General features: G+C 44.2%; 1 protein-coding gene across 6 annotated transcripts in view; it reads right to left on the bottom strand.

Annotated features, from left to right (window-relative positions):
• DCAF6 (DDB1 and CUL4 associated factor 6) overlaps positions 1-23,527 on the bottom strand; it is a 540,954-nt gene that overhangs the window by 316,452 nt on the left and 200,975 nt on the right. For all 6 annotated transcript variants that reach the window (XM_030203854.1, XM_030203855.1, XM_030203856.1 and 3 more), the window contains exon 9: positions 4,845-4,964. In XM_030203854.1, coding sequence (XP_030059714.1) covers positions 4,845-4,964 — 120 coding nt within the window. The remainder of the gene's footprint in view (positions 1-4,844; positions 4,965-23,527) is intronic.

Raw genomic sequence — 23,527 nt, 5'->3', positions numbered from 1 at the left:
CCCCTGGAAAGCTATGGAAGACTCAAAGCTGTGGGAGACCTGAGTACTTCCACAGGCGTCTGCAAACCTCCCCAGGCCTCGTTTAATAGAAGCCCTTAAATAACCAATCTGAAGAAACTGGGAGTGATCCACACCAGTTCCCCAGTCACATTTCTGAAAAGTCTACATATAAAACTGCCTGAATTGCAAGCAGATCAGGGCCCAGGGGAGCACTGGGGCTTCAGCATTGCCATGTGGAGTGGCAAGAAAGATGGTGCCATCACGTGCGCATGCAAACCCAAGAAAACAACTGCACTGCGCCCCCCAAAATGAGCTGGGAGGGAAGGAGCACACCGCTCCACGGAGTTGGGCTGTACAGTGGAACTCCAGCATGGGAAACTGCAGCAGCCCAGTGGCTCCCACACTGGGAGCTGCTTTTGCTCTGCCCACTGGCGCAGATAGGATAGTGAGTACTCACCCCCTCGGGAATCGCTGTCACATGCCAAGTCGGTCCTCACTCCATCCAGCCGGTACTGCAAGCCGGCATGAGCTTGCCATGCTGGACAAATCTCAGACTAAGGAGATTTTTTTTTTAAAGGTAGGAGAGGACGCCGGAGCAAAAGAAACCTCAGACTCATTTTAAATTCCGGAGAGCGAGAACCACAAACACCAATCAGGCAGAGAATAGGGGTTGAAGGGGGAGGAAAGGAGGGACCCTGGCACTACCAGGTGTGCACCCAAGTCCCATAACCGGGACACCTCAGACCCCAGCCACTCAACTAGACCCAGGGGACCAAGCCAGGAGCCAATCAATCCAGAGCTGCACAGATATGACCATCCAACGCGCCCCGCAGCGTGAACACCTTTTGACGGACTCTGACGCCGACATCAGCCCTAAGACCGGCTCCCAGCCTAGCGCTCACGTACCTCTGAAGCCTGGAACTCTGAGGACTGAGAAAACACTGCTTAGCCTGCAGGGATCTGTGTTTGTGTCTCTGTGAAGGTTTTTTTGTTTTTTTTTAAGAGGCAGGAGAGAAACACCGACAGATGAATCCCTAAGCAGCAGTAGGCTGGTGGGGGGAGATGGGTAGGGACCTGGCACCACCAGGTGTAACCCCAACGTGCGCAAAGCACCTCAACCCCAAATCAAGCTCAACAACCCCCGAGGGAACGGGATAGGAGCCAAATCACTTCAGAGCTGCACAGCATGTCTCTTCACCTGCTAGATAGAGAGAATACTGAAGTGAGGCTGGCTGCACATGCCCTCTTGTGGGCGAACTTCGGTGTTCTCTCTATCTAACCTGCTAGTGGAGGGATAGAACCCACAAGTCTCTGGATTGATCTGGGGACGCTATGGAAAAAAAAGTTTTTTTTGTAGACCAGTGTAATTAGAGCGAGAGAGCGTAAAATGGAAGAAATATCAAAAAGGCTTGTTGCTGTTGTTGCACCTTGTTTTATAGGATGCCCTTTTTTCTATTGAAAAGCAGCCTGTAGCTAGGGAGTCTCATGTGTGAGGACTCACTATCCTGCTTGTCCCTTAGAAAACCAAGTTAACACCTGTAGCAGGCATTTTCCGTGGACAGAAGGATACAAGTTCTCAAATACCCTCCCCAACTTCCAAGGAGTTATATTCTACTCTTGCTGAATAGATAAACTAAGGTGGTCCCATGCAACAGCAGCAGATAGGAAGTGGCTTGCATGTGCATTGAAGTGGCTTAAATCTACTATAATAAAACTCACCCTCAACGTTCTGAAGACAACGTTCTGAAGTCACTCAGTCAGTCACTGAAGGGTTCATGGATTCATGGTGGTAAAGCCTCAACACTGACCATGTCTCTCTGCCCCGCCCTCGCAAGACGGACCAATCAGAAAAAACACTCTCAACATTCTGAAACACAAAGGACCATCACAACACCGTTCCCAGGCAACACTAGGCAACGTAAGACGGACCAATCAGAGGAAACTACGTGACAATAAGGGAGGAGCATTCCCCAGCAGAATGGCTCATTATCTGTGCTGCACGCATAGAACCACCGCTGGAATGAGAGAAGAATATTCCTGCTGTGGGTATGTGCAAAAATTTACAGTTACATTTCACATTTACATTTCACCAACAGAAAGACCCCCCCTCCACAAACCTCCTTGACAGACAAAACCACACACACACAATACAACAGAAACACACCCTCAAAGCCACACATCAATCCAACCCACTTTGCCAGTACAGCACAGCACATCCCCCAACCACCAAGCAAAAAACAAAACAAAAAAAGACACACATCAACAACCTGCACACACACCACACCATCACACACTCACACACACACACACAAAATAACTCTGTGACACATACACACACACACAAAAAAAACCACATGCTAGCGCCCGTTTCATTGGTTTCGGAAACGGGCCTTTTTTACTAGTGTTTCTAGTAAAATACAGACCTGCTCTCCATGTAAAATAGTGGAATGGGGAGTCAGGAACAGAAAGAACACTCAGAAGTGCATAAGTAGGAGAGGACAATATAGAAAATCAATACGAGTAACCATCCCCAACCGGGTCTTGCGTCTTTCTCCTTCCCTCTCTCTCCCACCAGGGGTCCAGGGTCTTTCTCCTTGCCTCTCTCTCCCACCAGGTGTCCAGGGACTTTCTCCTTCCCTCTCTCCCCCACCAGGGGTCCAGGGTCTTTCTCCTTCCCTCTCTCCCCCAGGGGTCCAAAGTCTTTCTCCTTCCCTCTTCCCCCCTCCAGGGGTCCAGCATCTTTCTCCTTCCCCTCTCCAGGGGTCCAGCATCTTTCTCCTTCCCCCTCCAGGGGTCCAGCATCCTTCCCCGCAGGGGTCCAGCATATTTCTCCTCCCCTCTTACCCCCCAGGGGTCCAGCACCTTTCTTCTTCCCTTCTCCCCCCCCCCCCCCACCAAGGTGCCCAGCATATTCCTTTCCCCTGGGTACCACTGATGCTGATGCCATACCCTACCTGAACTACTGACAGAATGAAGACAACATGGAACTGAAAGGAAGCCATGGTAACAGGTCTCTGAGAATCTGCACGGGCGAACACTCAAGGGCTACCATATTTCACCCCTTCCAACATGCCAGATTAGGCAGGATGCAGCAAGTCTTGAGCCCAATGTGCTTGCAGATAGTCAAAACTCTGTTGTTGGAAGGATCTTTAAATTGGCTGCTTTGCTGGCAGTGCCAGCGCTGCACTGCTGCTCCCCCGCCTCACAAAAAAAAATGTCTGCCACCCTGGGAGAACACCTACAGCCTTATTTTCGAAAGTGATGGGCGCCCAGATTTCGACCCAAATCGGGAGATAGGCGCCCATCTCAGTATAATCGAAAGCCGATTTTGGGCGTCTTCAACTGCACTCCGTCGCGGGAATGAACAAAGTTGAGGGGGCGTGTCGGAGGTGTGGTGAAGGCGGGACTGGGGTGTGTTTATCAGCCGAGGAGAGATGGGCACTTTCGGCCGATAATTAAAAAAAGAAAGGTGTTTTTAGCCCAAATTTTGGTCACTTTTTTGGGCCCTTTTTTTTCACGAACAAGTCCCAAAAAAGTGCCTTAAATGACCACCGGAGGAAATCGGGGATGACTACCCCCGACTCCCCCAGTGGTCACTAACCCCCTCCCGCCAAAAAAAAAAAAAAAAAATTTAACAACTTTGTTTTCCAGCCTGTATGCCAGCCTCAAATGCCATACCCAGCTCCATCACAGCAGTATGCAGGTCCCTGGAGCAGTTGTTAGTGGGTGCAGTGGACTTCAGGCAGGTGGACCCAGGCCCACCCCCCTTACCTATTACACTTGTGGTGGTACATGGGAGTGCTCCAAACCGCCCCCAAAACCCACTGTACTCACATGTAGGTGCCCCCCTTCAGCCATAAGTGCTATGGTAATGGTGTAGAGTTGTGGGCAGTGGGTTTTGGTGGGGATTTGGGGGGCTCAGCACACAAGGGAAGGGAGCTATGGACTTGGGAGGTATTTTACTTTTTTTTTTTTTTTTAATTGTTACAAGTGCCCCCTAGGGTGCCCGGTTGGTGTCCTGGCATGTGAGGGGGACCAGTGCACTACGAATCCTGGCCCCTCCCACGACCAAATGCCTTGGATTTGTTCGTTTTTGAGCTGGGCGCCTTCGGTTTTCGTTGTCGCTGAAAAACGAAACCGCCCAGCTCAAATCCGCACAACTCCGATGCATTTGCCAGGCACAAACCGTATTATCGAATAAAAAAGATGGGCAGCCATTTTTTCCGAAAATACTGTCTGTCCCGCCCCTTCACGTACCCGTTCTCAGACATAGACGCCCATGGAGATGGGCGTTCGCGTTCAATTATGCCCCTCCTAGTCTGCTTAGTGGTAGGGCTGGCTGGGTTGGGGGGAGCCAAACAATCATTAGTGAAATTTCACTGGGTTTTATTTTATTTATTTAGTAGTTAGTTAACTATTTTGTTTAAACTAGCAGGTAAGCTGGCAGTTGCAATTGTTTTACAACATTGTAAATTTAGGTCCTATGAACTGATGCTATGGGACAGACATCACCAACCACCCTTGAAATATACTAAATTACCTGTTAGGCACATAAAACATGGAAGAATACATTTGAAAAGCCTAACTATCTAACTGCTATATTTCAATTTATCAATCTTTCTATGTTGTAGAAACTGGAACTGCTTTTTTCACAAAAAGGTAATGGGCCATTTTTTTTTTTTTTAAGGGAAGGGATCTTTAATTCTCTAAAATCTATGGTCCAATTTCATCTTCTTTTGAACTGTGTCTTTTTACCAGTTTTGCCTCCACACTAAATTTGGCCCCATTCTGTTAAAATTTTGATAAAGTCTGCTGGGTTGGAAAGAATAAAAAGCAATATTTACCTCTTGAGCGAGAGGCTGTTCTCCCTCTATTGCTTTGTGCAACTTCACTGGCTTCCTCAAACCACCGTGACAGCATGTCCGACATCCTCTGCATCAGTGACACATTTGGACTTTGCTCTCCTGTATAAATTGATACATTTTGATTCTGGTTGTGTTTCAAAGTATTAGTCTTATGTATAACAATAGCTCACAGTAAACTTTTCTAAACAAAAGGTAGAAAGTTGAGGAATACAAGCAGTGGCGTAGCCAAGGGTGGGCTCGGGTGGGCTCGGGTGGGCCCAGGCCCATCCACTTTGGGTTCAGGCCCACCCAGTAGCAACACATCTATAATGTGGCTGGCAGGGATTCCCAAGCCCCACCAGCCGAAAACTCCCAACTGTCCCTCCTGCACACCTTTTAAATAGCAGATCTTTGCCTGCAGCAAGCAGCGACTGATACATACTGTTTGCACCGGCCCCGCAGCCTTCCCTCTTATGTATTCCCGCCTATGCGGAAACAGGAAGTTGCATCAGAGGAAAGGCTGTGGGGCCAGCATGAGCAGTGTGTGTATTAGTTGCTGCTCACTGTTGGTGAAAATCTGCTATTTAAAAGGTATTCAGGGAAGGGTGGATGTTTGAGAGACCATATGGATGCAGGGAAGAAATCACTTGTGGGACAAGGCGGAGTTCTGCCCACCCATCTTTGGCCCAGGCCCACCCAAATTTGGGTGTCTGGCTGCGCTCCTGAATACGAGACTCTAACTTTTTAAATCAAAGAAGAAATAATTCAACAAGCTGTATGAATATATTGGCTGTGGCCTAGTGAAATCTTGCTGCCCCACTCAAGCAGTCTTTGCTCACTACTTCCCTTAACATTTTCTCATTCTCTTTCCTCAAGCCTAATCCCAGCATACTCTCCCCACTCATGAACCCAACCTTGGTATTCTTAGAACCTTCCTTGGCTGATTCCCAAACTCTTTCCCTCTTACCCCCCTCCAACCTGAACCCAGAATGATTCACCATGCTCCTTCCTCTGCCTGACTCCTGTCCACTTCCTCACTCCTTCCCTCCCTTCTGACCAAATGGCCTCAGCGTGAGCACACTTTCTTTTTACTCCCTCCTCTTCATCAAGCACTAGCATTTTTTGTAGTCTGCTCATCCTGATTAGGAGAGAAACAACCACGACAGCTGAGAATGAGATTTTTCTAAGGAGAACAAGGGGTGAAATGTGCACACCCATACCCTGATGATTTATCCTAATCAGGGAAGCACTCTCAAAGAAATAGGAGCTCGTTTCGTTTATTTCATTTCATTTAATAACATTTTATAGACTGCTTATAATCACATTTCTAAGTGGCTCACAGTATTACATACATAATAAGCCCCATACATATATTACAACAATTAAAAGCAAATTTATACCACCAAACAGAATAACAATTCAAATAACATGTTTAAAAAAATGAATATGAGAGAACATAAGAACAGCCATACTGGGTCAGATCAATGGTCCATCTTGCCCAGTATGCTGCCTCCAGCAGTGGCCAATCCAAGTCACAGGTACCTGGCAGAAACATCCCATGCTACCAATCCCAGGGCAAGCAGTAACTTCACCCATGTCTATCTCAATAGCAGACTATGAACGTTTCCTCCAGGAACTTGTCCAAACTTTTTTTAAAACCCAGATGTTAACCGCCATTACCATATCCTCCGGCAGTGAGTTCCACAGCTTAACTATTCTTTGCATGAAAAAATATTTCCTACTATTAATCTACCTGGAGCTGTAGATAACAAGAATGCCCCACATCCTTCCCTCTTCCTGCAAGGGGTCTCTATTTGCTGGGACAGAAGCACTATTGGAGCTGGGTGTGCAGGTGCAGTAATGTCAGACATCACAAGAGCATTAATAGCATTAATTCTGCTTTACAAACTCAGTAACGAGCATAGAAAAGAAGTGCTAAATACATAGCAAAACGTTAATAAACCACATGAAATAATTACTTCAGTACTTATCACAAGGAAAGAAAGGAAAATTGAATGATAAATTATTTAAAGGAAAAAATAGGGTTCAAATCAGAACTACAGAATAAACAGACTCAAATCCCACCCTTAAATTCATCCAGAAGTAGGAACTTCCATACTTAGCCCAAACTTTTCTAACTGAATTGGGTCAAAAATTATATACTTATATCCCTAATAAGAGCGGGCATTGGCAAGGAAAACACAGAAAAAAAGGTTGTTCGTATTGCCAACACCCTTTCTCTCAAGGTCAGAAACAATTTACGCCACGCCTAAGTGGTCAGAGAAATACACATATTCTCAGACAGAAAAACATAATTCTATATAAATAAGATTTTTAAACAGTAATTTTATCTTTTTCATGAGAAAAAGCATAGCCCTACTCATTACCTCTTTAGTGGAACTTTCCATGAAAACTGTCAGGTCCAAACTAGCAGCTTCAGAAGACTCAGGGCTAGATACACTAAAGTCCTCGGAAGAGCCGTTCCCTTACCAATTCCATAGCGAATCGTTAGGGAATGGCCATGCATCAAGGAAAGGGAATGCAAATGAGCTGCTTGTTGTAGTTACTTGCATTCTCTATTCCCTCGGCCGGTCGAGCATGCGCAGAGCAGCCAAGTGTTATGCTGGCTGCCCTGCGCATGCCAAGGACGTCCTTTATGGACGTCCTTCACTAAAAAAAAAATTTTTTAAAAAAGGACGTCGTACTTCTTAATTTTTACTCTCGCTCTTCTGTTTTAAATCTTCCTTTGAGACATTTTTCCTTTCCTCATCAGCAGCTGAAGAGAGGGCTAATGGACGATTGTGAGGCCCCCCACAGTCTCTCACAGCGCATTTAGCTGACACCAGTGAGAGCTAAACACGTTGTGATTGGCTGAGGGAGACCTGGAGGAGGGGCATAATCGAGCACCCTTGAAGAAAAGCCCGTCCTGCTCGTCAGGGATGTCCTTCTAAAGTGCCTAACATGGACGTCCTTCACTAAACCAAAAAAGGACGTCCCTGACGAGCACGACGGGCTTTTCTTCAAGGGTGCTCGATTATGCCCCTCCTCCAGATCTCTCTCAGCTAATCACAGCACGTTTAGCTCTCACTGGTATCAGCTAAACGCGCTGTGATTGGCTGAGAGGCCGTGGGGGGAGGCCTCAAAATCGTACGATTAGCCCTCGCTTCAGCTGCCGATGAGGAAGGGAAAAATGTCTCAAAGGAAGATTTAAAACAGAAGAGTGAGAGTAAAAATTAAGAAGTACAACGTCCTTTTTTGTTGTGGTTGTTTTGAGTGAAGGACGCCCAAAAAAGACGTCTTTTTGAAGTGGGTTTTTATTATTATTATTAAGTGAAGGACGTCCAAAAGAACATCTTTGGATTGGGGGGGGGGGGGGGTTACAGGTGAAGGACGTCCAAAAAGAGCATCTCTGATGACATTTTTTTTCTTCCGATTCTTTCCTTTGCCCCAATGAGATTGTCCCATTAGATTTTCCACGGTTAGGCAATCGGAAAACGGTAGTGCAACTCATTACAATGCGATTTATACACATTGGGGTACTAATTTGCTCATCTGCATTCCGTTTTCGTTAGCTGCTACCGTGATCGGAAAATGGCTCGGAGAAGCATTTAGTGCATGCCAGAGTTTACTACTTGCTCGTTAATGGCTCGTTAAGTTTAGTGCATCTTGTTGGAATAATGTATTGTATTTTACATGCATTGTCTGTCACCAATTTTTTCTCTGTGATTACTCTGTGACCTCTGATGTGAATTGCCTAGAGAGGTCACACCCATGCAACTTCCTGTGGGGGTTAGGCACAGCACATGGAGCTCATGATCTCTCCTAAGCTGAGGATCTATGGTGTGAGCATCCATTTCCATCTAAGCACATGGAAAGAGCTGATAATCCAAATGTATAGTATAATGTATATATAAGCCTGTCTGAATATAATCTAACTACAAACTGTGAGTAAACAGATGTTTTGTTACTTCAACTTTAAAGTGACTCAGCAGTGAATTATTCTGGGGTGTATGTGAGAGAGATGAAGAAAAGAAATTAACATTTCTAAAGCTGAAGCTGTGTGTATAAAATCTGCTAATTATTTACTACAAATAATTCAACAAAAGGGTTATGGGCCCAGCCCAGGAATTGAAAAGGGAGAAATATTACCAGGCAGTGAAAAAGCCAAATTTTTCTCTTAAGTTTTAAAAGAAAGATTCAGTCTGTCTCTCTCTCCCCCCCACACACTAACAGAAGGCAAGGCTAAGAAATGGCTGAGGGAGGAAATTCACCATTTTTCTACTCTCTCAAGGTGCCTAAATTAACTGAATTTAATTATCAGCAGTGGGAACTAAGATTCAGATGTCTCCTTCAAGCAAAGAAATTAAGTATATGTTTAGACCAAAACAGAACAGCTGAAAATATGGCTGAATGGGACAATGCAAACTATTATGTGAAGTGCATGTTTTTGGAAGCTCTCTCAGAGAAACAAGCCATATTGGTGGAGGCAAAAGATACAGCAAACGACATTTTAGATAAACTAAGAACTATGTATGCAACTACATATGCAAAACAGCAACCAATTTGGTTAGCAGAGTTAAATGAAACCAAATTAAGGGATAAAAGTAAATGTAATGATCACATTATGCATCTTATGTCTTCATTTCAAAAGTTAGAACTTTCTGGAATTCCCATGTGTGATGCATTGAAAAGAGCATTTCTTTTTACCTCACTATCAAAGAAGTTTGATGTTTTTAGATCTGTAAATGAAGCCATTGAAGGGCAATCTTTTGAACAGGCAGCATCAAAACTGAGGCAGGAATGCATAATTAATGATTCTGAGGAGATGTGTTCTCAAAGCAAGTCAGAGAGAAATGAAACAAATTTCTTGGCAAAGAATAGAGGAAGGCGGAGCTATGGGAAAACTCCACCCAAGGGCAAGCTGATTTGCTATTCATGTGGAAAGGAGGGACATGTATCTAAATGGTGTAAGGAAACACAAAACACCCCCTCTAGCTCACCTAAGCCAATGGAACAAAAGAATTTTCCAAGCAATGATAAACATAAGAGCTTTCTAATGGTAGAAAAATCTTTGACTATGGTAAATAATAATTCAAATGAAAGTACTTGGATTTTGGATTCGGGGAGCACATGCCATTTAACCAATTGTAAGGATTTCTTTCAGGAAATGTGTCCAGAAGAAGGTATTCTTCAAACTGCAAACGCAGGGACTACTCAGATCCAAGCAAAAGGCATTGGATTCTTAAAATGCAAAGTGTCTAATGAAGTTAAAGAAATTCCTGTAAGTGATGTCTTGTATATTCCCCAAGCAGTTTGCAATATGCTTAGTGTATCTACATTAGATAAGAAGGGATTTGTGATTCATTTTGAAAACAATAAGTGCACAATCTCTAAAAATGATGAAGTGTATGCTGAAGCTTTTATGCATAATGATATTTATAAACTGAGCATTTCAGGTGAAGCCTCACATATGGCGCAAGTAAGGAAGAATGATGGTAAATGTAGTCTGGAAATCTGGCACCGCCGCCTGGGACATCGTGATTTTAAGGTGATCCAGGATCTTTACAGTAAGCAACTTGCCACAGGCATTCAAATCAGTGCAGATACTGGTAAAATGGAGAAATGCATAGACTGTGTTACTCAAAAAGGTGTGAGACCCTCATTTCCTGCATACACGGGAAATAGGAGTAATAAAGTACTGGACTTAATACACAGTGACTTATGTGGACCGTTTAATATCCCATCATTGGGAAATAACAGATTTGTGCTAATATTCTTGGATGATTTCTCTAGATACTGTGTGGCCTATTTGCTGAAAGAAAAAAGTCAAGTCACAGACATGCTGAAGAAATACGTAGCCATGGTGAGCAATAAATTTGAAAGAAAACCAAAGGTTCTTCAGACCGACAATGGTGGTGAGTTCACTTCACAAAGCATGCGCACATTTCTAGAACAAGGCGGCATTCAGCATATCACAACAGTAGCTTATACACCAGAGCAAAATTCTGTTGCAGAGAGAAAATTTAGGTCACTTGTGGAAATGACCAGATGTATGCTGTCAGATAGCAATCTCCCTAAAAGACTATGGGGGGAAGCCATTCTCACAGCAGTGTACCTACAAAACAGAATGCCAACTAAAGGCGCTGAGCGCACACCACATGAGACATGGCATGGTAGGAAGCCAAACCTGTCACACATAAGAACATTTGGAAGTACAGCATATGCTCATGTACCAAAGCAAAGAAGGCATAAGCTGGATTCCACAACAGAAAGGGGCATTTTAGTTGGCTATGCTCCAGGACACAAAGGATATAGAATTTTGAATCTGAAAACTGGCATTGTTGGCATAAGACATGTTACATATTTTGATGAAAACAAAAGGGTTGATAAAGGCTGGATTATCCCAGATGAGCCTTATCATCCAGAATATGAAACTAGAACCATAATAGACATGCCAGTGTATATAAATGCCATACCAAGGCAGATGTCTGAAAGCAACTCATCTGTATCTAACGAGGAACAGGCAGAGGAAGCAGACACAGAAAGGATCATTGCAGAAGACAGTACAGTTGGAGAAGGGGAATCAATTGGAGAAGGACTCTCAGATTTAGAGGATGCGGAAAGGTCGGACCAACCTGTTGTCAGACGCTCATCCAGGGAAAACAAAGGTGTTCCACCCCCAAGACTGTCTTACCTAACAAAGTCAGCAGAAGCTCAAGAGCCCTTAACATGGGATGAGATTGAGAAAATGCCAGCAGAAGAAGCTGCTGAATGGCGTAAAGCTGCACAAGAAGAAATTGATGCATTGCATAAAAATAATACTTGGATTCTTACAAAATTACCTCCTGGCAAGAAAGCTATAGGATGCAAATGGGTATTCAAGTTAAAAAGGAATGCACAAGGAAAAGTGGAAAGATATAAAGCCAGATTAGTCGCAAAGGGATATCTTCAAAAATATGGAGAAGATTTTGATGAAGTGTTTGCACCTGTAGTGAAACACACGACAATTAGAACACTTCTGAGCATTGCAGTCTCAAAAGGCATGCAAGTCAACCACATTGATGTGAAAACAGCATTTCTTCATGGAGATATAACTGAAGACTTGTACATGGAACAGCCAACAGGTTTCATAAATACAAAACAAAGACAGCTAGTGTGTAAATTAAACAAAGGTCTTTATGGATTAAAGCAAAGTGCAAAATGTTGGAATGACAAATTGCATGAAATATTGACAAATTTAGGATTTAAGCAAGGTGAAGCAGATAAATGCTTGTACACTAGGTGCAGAAATGGACAATATGCATATATTTTAGCTTTTGTTGATGATCTGCTCATTGCAAGCGAAAGTGAGCAAGAGTACAAGGACATTGTAAAATATTTAAACCTGAATGTTGAGATAAAAGAACTTGGTAATGTGTCATACTATCTTGGTATAGAAATTGAGAAACAAAATGATGGTTCTTATCTTCTAAGCCAGAAGCAGAAAATAAACGAGCTTATTGAAAGTTTAGGTATGCAAGATGCCCAAGTTGTAAGCACTCCCATGATCACTGATTTTCTGAAGGATGAAACAGTAAGAGAACCTTTACCAGATAACATCCAATATAGATCAGTCATAGGTAAGCTTTTATATCTGACTACCACATACAGGGCTGATATAGCAAATGCAGTAGGAATTTTGAGCAGAAGGGTCAGCTCACCTACCAAATCAGATTGGACTGCAGTTAAAAGGATGGTAAGGTATTTAAAAGGTACCATTGATTGTAAATTAAAGATTTCAGCCAATAGTAATCCAAAACTAATATGTTACTGTGATTCAGATTGGGCAGGGGATCATTCTGATTATAAATCCACAAGTGGATATGTGTTTATGTATGGAAATGTACAAATTTCTTGGGCCAGTCATAAACAAAGTATTGTGAGTCTGTCTTCTACAGAAGCTGAATATGTGGCTGTATCAGAAGCATGCAGAGAACTGATGTGGATTGAAAAACTTTTGCTGGATTTTGGAATAGCTGAACAGAGACCAATCCAGATAATGGAAGATAATCAGAGCTGCATCAGACTGTCACAGAATGACAAGGTTCAGTCACGCACCAAGCACATCGCAACGAAATATCACAACGTGCGAGAGCTGGCGAAAGAAGGGGTCATCAGTCTACACTATTGTCACACCAGTGAGATGACAGCTGACATCATGACCAAACCGTTACCCAGAGAACATTTTGTGAATCTGCGAATAAAGCTTGGACTTTGTATGAATTAATAATTGCATGACAGTTATGCATGAGAAGGGGTTTGTTGGAATAATGTATTGTATTTTACATGCATTGTCTGTCACCAATTTTTTCTCTGTGATTACTCTGTGGCCTCTGATGTGAATTGTTCTGAGAGGTCACACCCATGCAACTTCCTGTGGGGGTTAGGAACAGCACATGGAGCTCATGATCTCTCCTAAGCTGAGGATCTATGGTGTGAGCATCCATTACCATCTAAGCACATGGAAAGAGCTGATAATCCAAATGTATAGTATAATGTATATATAAGCCTGTCTGAATATAATCTAACTACAAACTGTGAGTAAACAGATGTTTTGTTACTTCAACTTTAAAGTGACTCAGCAGTGAATTATTCTGGGGTGTATGTGAGAGAGATGAAGAAAAGAAATTAACATTTCTAAAGCTGAAGCTGTGTGTATAAAATCTGCTAATTATTTACTACAAATAATCCAACACATCTGGCCCTCAGGGGCCAAAGCAAAAAGCTACTGCCAGTTCAGCTGACTGGATACTGCAGGGTATTTGCGCATGAGTACTTGAGCAATGGGGTTGAATATAGGTTTAACTCATGTTTAACCACACACTGCATTCAAATGAAGGCAAATGAGGTATGTCCAGGCAATGCAGGAAAGTAGTCAGTGGCTTCAAGTACCGTCTGAATTTTTTCACCAGGTCCAGGGCACTGCTAGCATTCTACAGCAGCACTCTGGCCTGACTACTCTCCCTCCCACCCAATTTAAACAAAAAACAAAACACGCGCACAAAACCCTTACCTTGGTATCTAGCGGCACACCCACTCCCCCCCACAAATGATAAAAAAAACAAATATTCCCCTGATATCTATGATACCCGCCGATTTGACCAACCCCCTCCCCTCTACTTAAAAAATAAGTTGGTGTCTAGGGTACCCCCACCCATGACCCCCTGTCCCTCAACCCGACTAAAACAATACCCATTTCCTGGTGTCTAGTGGCACCCTCCACACACCTGACCCTTCCCCTGGTTTTACCTTAAAGGAGGCAGGAGTGATGCCTACTTGCACCTACCTCTTGGTGCTGACATCTTGGAAAAGGTAGCATTCAGTCATGCCATATAAGGGAAATTTTCCCTTATTTGGTAGTCCTTGCCCAACAACCGAAAAAGAGAAAATACCTTTTTATGGAAGATTGACCCCACCAGGGGCATCCCAGGGTGCAACAGACAGGGCTGGTGGGCACAGCCATTTTCCAAGATGGCAGCACGAGAGGCAGCAGCAAGTGGGTATTGCTCCTGACTCAAGGTACAACTTGAAGAGGGAGAAGGGAGGGGAGGGGAGGAGGGTATCAGTAGACACCAGAGAATGGGTTTTTATTAGTCAGGGGAGCTAAGGAGGTCATTTGGGGTGGGGGTGCCCTAGACACCAAGGATTTATTTTTTTAAAGTAGTGGGAGAGAGAATTAGTCAGGTTGGGTCAGAGGGTGCCCTAGACTCCAATATAAACAGAAAAACCAAACACAGTGAATGTGATTTAAAAAGGGGGCTTAGCATTGTCTTGTAGTAAACAATTTTATTAAAACATCCAAGACTAGACACGATTCGTGTTTCAGCCCAAACGGCCTGCTTAAAGAGTCTTCTATAGCACATGTCTAAACTGCTAGCAATCGTTATGATAGTAATTATGATACTGTATATTACTACCAAGGCAAATAAACAAATTACACTGACAAAAACACCTAAAGAAACTTGTTGCAAATTTCTTGCGGCCAAATGCTAACGTGTATTTCCGAGCGATTACATGTTAACATTTGGCTGCAAGTGATTTGCAACAAGTTTCTTTAGGTGTTTTTGCCAACGTAATTTATTTGCTTTGGTAGTAGTATACAGCATCATAATTATTATCACAAGGATTGATAGTAGTTTAGACATCCGCTAGAAGACTCCTGAAGCAGGCCATTCGGGCCAAAACACAACTTGTGTCGAGTCTTGGATTTTTTAATAAGACTGTTTACTACAAGGCATCGAGGTACCCTAGACTACCAGGGATATCACCCTCCCTGTTAATGTGTAAGCCAATCACCACTCATGCACGGATAGGAAGCGTGATATTCTGCAATGAGGTGTGGATTACTGCTACATTTTTAACATGGCAGTAATCTGCATGCTTATTGCATATAGCATTCTGGTGGAATTATTTCAGCTTAATTTTGCGGTAAAACTGACGCATTGAGCTGGCTCTTCCACGAGCTTTTCTGCATTAGCTCCTCAGGTTCCCCCTGCTGATTATTTATTGCTTCTAATTTTTCAGTAATATGAAAAAACTAGGAAAGAAGGCCCATTTCTCAGAGCAATGAAACGGGCGCTAGCTTTTTTTTTTTTGGGGGGGGTGACTCACATACGGAGAACAGTGGTGATTTTCCTGGGCCGCCCCGTGGCTCGTCGCGGTTGTAGCTGGTTCGTGTCCCGCCGCTGTTGTTAGCGTTGTCGTAGCTGTGTGTGGGTGGCAATTTTCCTGGGCCGCCCTCGACGTCATCGCGTTTTGACGCGAGGGCGGAGCACAGGTACTGTAATAAAACTCACCCTCAACGTTTGCTCCGCCCTCGATGTCATGACGTTTGACGCGAGGGCGGGGCCCGGTGGCTTCACCACCACGAATCTTCGAACCTGAAGGAACTGAAGTCAGTGGCTTAGCTTCACTGACGTCAGTGTCCTCAGAACGTTGAAGGTGAGTTTTATTATAGTAGATATTAGTAACCAAGAACTCTTCTGGTTGTAAAGTATTTTTGTAACAGGATATATGAAGCCAGTATATGGGTTTTAGGGAAATTTAAATCACAAATGTTTACTTCTAGAGGAATTTCCTAATGCCTCTTCGTTACAGTTATTTTTAATCCTGACATTTCTGTTTGTTGAAGACAGAAGTTCCACCTTAGAAACCTGCTTCTCTAATGAAAACAACTCACAATCTTCTTGGAATTTAGTAAAATCAAAGGAAAATCTACGTAAGTAACTTAGAGGGGCATAATCAAACGCGAACGCCATCTCCATGGGTGTCTATGTCCGCGAACGGGTACGTGAAGGGGCGGGACAGACTGTATTTTCGAAAAAAATGGGTGCCCATCTTTTTTTTCGATAATACGGTTTGTGCCCAGCAAATGCATCAGATTTGTGCAGATTTGAGCTGAGCGGTTTCGTTTTTCAGTGATAATGGAAACCGAAGGCGCCCAGCTCAAAAACGAACAAATCCAAGGCATTGGGTCATGGGAGGGGCCAGGATTCACAGAGGCATATTTTCAAAGCACTTAGCCTCCCAAAGTTCCATAGGTTTATATGGAACTTTGGAAGGCTAAGTGCTTTGAAAATGAGCCCGATAGTGCACTGGTCCCCCTCACATGCCAGGACACCAACCGGGCACCCTAGGGGGCACTTGTAACAATTAGAAAAAAAAATTAAATACCTCCCAAGTCCATAGCTCCCTTCCCTTGGGTGCTGAGCCCCTCAAATCCCCCCAAAACCCTCTGCCCACAACTCTACACCATTACCATAGCACTTATGGCTGAAGGGGGGCACCTACATGTGGGTACAGTAGGTTTTGGGGGTGGTTTGGAGCACTCCCATTTACCACCACAAGTGTAACAGGTAGTGGGGGATGGGCCTGGATCCACCTGGGTGAAGTCCACTGCACCCATTAACAACTGCTCCAGGGACCTGCATACTGCTGTGATGGAGCTGAGTATGGCATTTGAGGCTGGCATACAGGCTGGAAAAATAGTTGTTAAAGTTTTTTTATGCTGGGAGGGGGTTAGTGACCACTGGGGGAGTCAGGGGTGATCATCCCCGATTCCCTACGGTGGTCATGTGGTCATTTAGGGCACTTTTTTGGGACTTGTTCGTGAAAAAAAGGGTCTAATAAAAATGACCCAAATTCGCGCTAAAAACGCCTTTCTTTTTTTCATTATTGGCCGAAGGTGCCCATCTCTCCTCGGCCAATAAACATGCCCCAGTCCCGTCTTCACCATGCCTCCGACACTCCCCTGTCAACTTTGCCCGTTTCCGCGACAGATTGCAGTTGAAGACGCCCAAAATCGGCTTTTGATTATACCAATTTGGGCGCCTTTGCGAGATGGGCGCCTATCTCCCAACTGGGGTCGAAATCTGGGCGCCCATCACTTTCGAAAATAAGGCTGATAGTAACATAGTAAATGACGGTAGAAAAAGACCTGAACTGTCCATCTAGTCTGCCCAACAAGATAAACTCATATGTACTACTTCTTGTGTATACCTTGATTTGTATCTGCCATTTTCAGGGCACAGACCGTAGAAGTCTTGCCCAGCACTAGCCCCACCTCCCAAACACCAGACTGTGAAATACAGTCACTCTTAACATCTTCCATATGAGTTGCTACCAGCGAAATACCTTCTAAAATATTTTGCTCATTAGTTGCTGGAGATTGAAGACCTATGTAATGAAGACATCTAAGGGGGAGCAACCAGCTGAGGCATGAAGCCCTTTCCAGCCTATCCTAAATTGAATTGTCACATCCAGGCACCGGCCTTAGTTCTTCACAGCCGCAGAAGCCACCCAAGTGTCACTCACACATCCATCCCCAGCAGCCATTTATTTATTTTTGATTTCTACCATCTACTTTCTAAATAGGGTTCCTCTGTGTTTATCCCATGCATTTTTTTAATTCTGACACTGTTTTTGAATGCCCTGCCTCGGGAGGGCATTCCAGGCATCAACCACCTTCTCTGTGAAAAGAAATTTCTTGACATTACTCCTAAGTCTACCACCCCACAACCTCAGCTCATGTCCTCTAGTTTTCTCATTTACCTTTCTCTGGAAGAGATTTGTTTCTATATTAATACCTTTCAAATATTTCAACATCTATCTTATCTCCCCTTTCCCTTATTTCCTCTAGGCTACAAATATTCAGGTCCTCAAGTCTCTTCTCATATGGAGCAGGCCCCATATCATTTTTGTCGCCTTCCTCTGGACCGCTTTTAGACTTTCTATATCCTTAGCAAGATACGGCCTCCAAAACTGAACACAATACTCCCGGTGGGGCCTCACCAATGACTTGTACAGGGGCATCAACACCATCTTTCTTCTGTTGATTACTCCTCTCTTTCAATGCAACCTAGCATCCTTCTGGCTACAGCCACCTCTTTGTCACACTGCTTATACGCTTTAAGATCCTCGGACAGCATCATCCCAAGGTCCTTCCTCCCAGTCTGTGCATATCAGTCTTGCACCTCCTAGGATACACAGCTCCCCTTGGGTTTCTACTTCCCAAATACATCAATTAGCACTTTTTTGCATTAAATTTTAAATTGTCAAATGTTAGACCATTATTCTAACTTTTGCAGATCCCCTTTCATGTTTTCCACTCACTCCGGTGTATCCATTCCATTACAAATCTTGGTATCATCCACAAAAAGTCAAACCTTACCTTTTAATCCTTCGGCAATGTCACTCACAAATATATTGAACAGAATTGGCCCCAGCACTGATCCCTGAGGCACTCCGCTACTCACCTTTCTTTACTCCGAGTGAATTTCATTGACCACCACCCTCTGGCGTCTGTCTGTTAACGAGTTTCTAATCTAGTTCACCACTTGGGTACTAACTTCAGCCTTTCAAGTTTATTGAAGAGCCTTCTATGAGGGACCGTGTCAAATGCTACATCTAGCGCACGTCCTTGATCCAGTTCTCTGGTCGCCCAGTCAAAGAATTCAATCTCATTCGTTTGGCACAAGTACCTTTTGTAAAACCATGTTGCCTTGGATCTGGTAACTTATTGGATTCCAGGAAATTCATTATCCTTTCCTTCAGCAACGCTTCCATTACTTTTTCAATAACGAAAGTGAGGCTTACCGGCCTATAATTTCCCACCTCTTCTCTGTCGCCACTTTTGTGAAGAGGGACCACATCCGCTCTTCTCCAATCCCTCAGAACCTCTCCTGTCTCCAAGGATTTATTACATAAATCTTTAAGAGGACCCGTCAGAATCTCTCTAAGCTCCCTCTATATCCTGGGATGGATCCCATCCGGTCCCATGGCTTTGTCTACCTTCCATTTTTCAAGTTAATCATAAACACTTTCTTCTGTGAATAGTGATATCCACACCATTCTTACATGTACTATTACAAGCCAATCATGGTCCTTCTCCAGGATTTTCTTCCGTGAACACAAAAGTATTTGTTCTCCAAGGACAGCAGAACGTAAATCCTCACATACAGGTGACATCATCTGACCAAACCCTGGTAAGAACCTTCCCCAGCACTAAAATAGAACTTTTAAGAATGTTCAGCTGCATAAATACACCTCTTCCTGCCTGCCACCATTACACTGAATAACCTCAGTCCATTACAAGCTTAGTAGAACACAACTCCTTGGGGTGGTGGGCGGGTAGCGAGGATTTATGTCCTGTTGTCTTCAGAAAACACCTTTAAAATTTTTTCCAAGGAGTGGAGGAGTGGCCTAGTGGTTAGAGTGGTGGACTTTGGTCCTGGGGAACTGGGTTCGATTCCCACTGCCGGCACAGGCAGCTCCTTGTGATTCTGGGCAAGTCACTTAACCCTCCATTGCCCCAGGTACAAATAAGTACTTAAGCCGCATTGAGCCTGATATGAGTGGGAAAGCGTGGGGTACAATTAAAAAAAAAAAGTAGCATAAAAGAACCCATATATGCAATAAACAGACACTCAAACTGTTTTTGGTGAAACAAGCTTTATGTTTTAGCAGTTTTTTTCCCTTTTTTAAATTAGAAACAGCCTACAACTGAAAGTAATAAGCCTGGTGGGGGGTGCACTTAGATTATAGATCTTTAAATACCAAACAGATTCTACAAAACTGTCAGGTCAAATATGTTGTCACACTGGGACATATAATTCATAGTTCATATTATCTGATAGAAACATAGAAACATGACGGCAGATAAAGGCCGTATGACCCATCCAGTCTGCCCATCCTGTGTAACCCCTAATTCTTCCTGTTCATAAGCGATCCCACATGCTTATCCCATGCCTTTTTAAATTCTGGAACATCCTCGACTCCACCACCTCCACCGGGAAGCCATTCCACACCTCCACCTCCCTTTCTTTTTTTTTTTTTAATTTCTTTATTGCAACATGAAGACATATACAAACATCTGCTGCCACCTGCAGCTCAACGTCACTCTGTACATTACAACAAAAACATTGTAGATTATGCACCCACAATCATATGCTTTGGTCCTCATGTGTTTTTCCCCCCCTTATTAACCCCTTCCCTTATAAATGAAACTCCCCCCCCTCCCTCTATCCCCCTACCCCGTTTACCCTCCCTCTTCCTCCCCTATCTGGCTATCCATTACTTTGCAAATCAGGGTATGGTGCCAAGAGCAGGTCCCGCGCTCTCCCCCATATATCTTTATACTGGCGATTGCTGAGCACTGTTGTAAATTTTAGTGTCATATGCACCCATTGGGCCATTTCCTTCATATAAGCCTTCCACCGATCCAAAGATGGGGGTGAAGTATCAACCCAAGCTTGTAAAATGCATTTCTTCACTAATAATGCAGCCAACAGAACAAACTTACATTGAGCTGCACCCAGTCCTTGCTAAGAGATTCCCCACAGCCCATCAGAATAGCTGAATACTTCCACTCCATTTCGCGCTGCAACGTCTTTTCAATTACTTCCAGCGCACCTACCCATAGCTTATGCAGGCTCGGGCACTCCATAAATGAGTGCAAAAAGGCTCCCACACTCTTCCCACATTTATTGCAAGCATCATCCTCCCACATCCTCATGATCTTGCCTCTCTCTTTAGTGATGTGTACCCTATATAAAATCCTATATTGTATGTCCTGTAGGGCTGCATTTGGGGTAATCTTGCCTAATCCCCCAAAGACTGCGCCCAGTCGTTTCACGGATATCTCCTCGCCTGTGTCCCTACTCCAAATCTCTGCTAACTGCGGGATATGTTGCACATCCTGGGATTCCCGGATTAATTGGCACCATTGTGACAGTCTATTGAGTTTTGGGGGAATTTGCAAAAACATTTTGTATAACTGCGTGAAATACACCCGTTCCCAACTCCTGCATTCCACACTCAGCACATAATCTCTAATTTGAAGGTATGCAAAAAATTGCGAGCCAGGTAGTTGTAATTCATCCCTAACTTCGGCAAACGTTGGGAAAGCCTCCTCTCCCGATTTCCTAAATTGCCCTATGAATCTACAGCCCTTTTCGCGCCATTCACTAAATACTGATACTCCTTGACCCGCCGGGAAGGCCATGTTGCCCGTTAGTGGCAGGAATGGGCTAGCTCCTCGCACTGTACCACCATGCCCTCTCCACCATCTCCAGGCCAGCTGCAGCACTGCCACGTATGGGTTGTTCACTATCTTTTTGGCTCCTTTCACTGCCCACAACTCTAATACTGTGAACGGATCATTCTGACCACACCAACTCTCCCAGAAACCCATAGTGGCATAGAAACCCTCTCCCGACTGCAGTTCATGAATCCACCGCAGTAGCGCTGCCACATTATATGTCCTTAAATCTGGTAACTTTAGACCTCCCTGTTTGCGAGTATGAGTGAGTTTCACAAAGGAGATCCGTGGACGTTTCGCCCGCCAAATAAAGGTACTTATCACACTCCTATACAGACTATCCTCCTTCCTCCGTACCCATAGAGGAAGCATTTGTAAGGGGTATATTAATTTAGGCAGCATTACCATCTTAACCAAAGCAATCCGGCCCATAAAATTTATAGGCAAGTCTTTCCACTTGCCGCAAAGTAGTTACTTCCTCCACTCGATCCGTCACATTCTTCTTATATATCCATCTCTGATCCGCGCTTAAGAACACTCCTAAATATTTAATGCCCTTTTGGGCCCACATCAGAGGGAACGCCACGTGTGTCCTACATGTACAGGGATCGCTGATGGGCAACGCTTCTGATTTCCCAAAATTAATACTAAGCCCTGAAAATTCCCCGTATTCCTTAATAATATCCATCACCAGAGGTAGTGTCTGAGACGCCTTATCCAACATCAAAAGCATGTCGTCGGCAAACAAATTTATTCTATGTTCTGCACCCCCTACTCGTAATCCTGTTAATCTAGGTTCTTGCCGTATTCTAGCCGCCAGGGGTTCAAGTGTCAGGATAAAAAGTAACGGCGACAACAGGCACCCCTGCCGGGTACCACCCTGTAAGGGGAAAGCATCCGTAAGGGAGTCATTTATGATAATTTGCGCGGTTGGATTGCTATATAAAGCTCTGATCCATTGTAAGAACTCTCCCTGAATACCAAAGCGCCTCAGGTCCCAAAATAAATACTCCCACACTACTTTGTCGAATGCTTTCTCAGCATCCAGGCCGGCCAGTATAGCATCTCCTGCTCTCCCCCTACCTTCAAGTAACACTCGACTTACTTTCAAGATATTGGCCGACGCGTATCTTCCCTTAACAAAACCCACCTGGTCGGGGTGAACTAGACAAGGAACCACTTGACTCAGTCGATCCGCCAGCGCCGCCGCGAGCAACTTGAGATCTTGGTTAAGTAGCGAAATGGGTCTATAAGATCCAACCTGCTCCCTATCTTTCCCTGGCTTAGGGATAACGGTGATATGGGCATGGTTCAGTACAGGTCCCATATCGCCCGTTTCCTTCACCTCGTTACACATTTGAATAAGGGGTTCGATAAGCAGATCCTGCAGAATCTTATAAAATTCTTTCCCTAGGCCATCTGGCCCTGGGGCTTTGGCCAGCTGCAAGCGCTTAATTACGCGTTGCATCTCTTTCCCTTGTAGTGGTGCGTCCAGCATCTCTTTCTGACTTTCAGTTAGTGAGGGCAGGTTCACATTCCTAAGGAACTGTACACTTTTCCTCTGAAAAAGGGCCCGCTTTATAAAGTGCTGTGTAATAGCGCACAAATTCCCTTTCTGCTGCCATTTGGTCTGTTGTTACCTTTCCCCCCATTCCTCGAATCTTACCTATATATTGCTTCCCTGATCTCTGCCTCACCAAAGCCGCTAGGAGCTTGCCTGTTTTATTCCCCCATTGGTGCAGCTTATACTTGTATAGCTTAATATTGTATAATGCTCCTGCATCCAATATATCTTGCATTGCCTTCCTACACTCTGCAAATGTCTGTCTATTATGTTCTGTGGGAGAGACGATAAGAGCTCTGCGGGCGTCCCGCAACCTCCCGGACACTTCTGTATTTTGAGAGCTCCGCCACTTATTCTGCGAGACAACATAAGAAATAATTTTGCCTCGGAGTACAGCCTTCGCAGCCTCCCAGTAAATTCTCGGGTTTACCGACTGGGCATCATTCTCAGCGACGTAATCCATCCAGCTCTGCCTCAGGTAAGTTTTTAATTCTCTACTCTGGTACAGAGCTGGATTCATGCGCCATCTTGCCGGTCTCTTCC

The sequence above is a fragment of the Microcaecilia unicolor genome, chromosome 5 (assembly GCF_901765095.1).
Source record: "Microcaecilia unicolor chromosome 5, aMicUni1.1, whole genome shotgun sequence".
Classification (NCBI taxonomy): domain Eukaryota; kingdom Metazoa; phylum Chordata; class Amphibia; order Gymnophiona; family Siphonopidae; genus Microcaecilia; species Microcaecilia unicolor.
The sequence above is the reverse complement of the archived record's forward strand: the minus strand, read 5'-3'. Positions and strand labels throughout refer to the sequence as shown.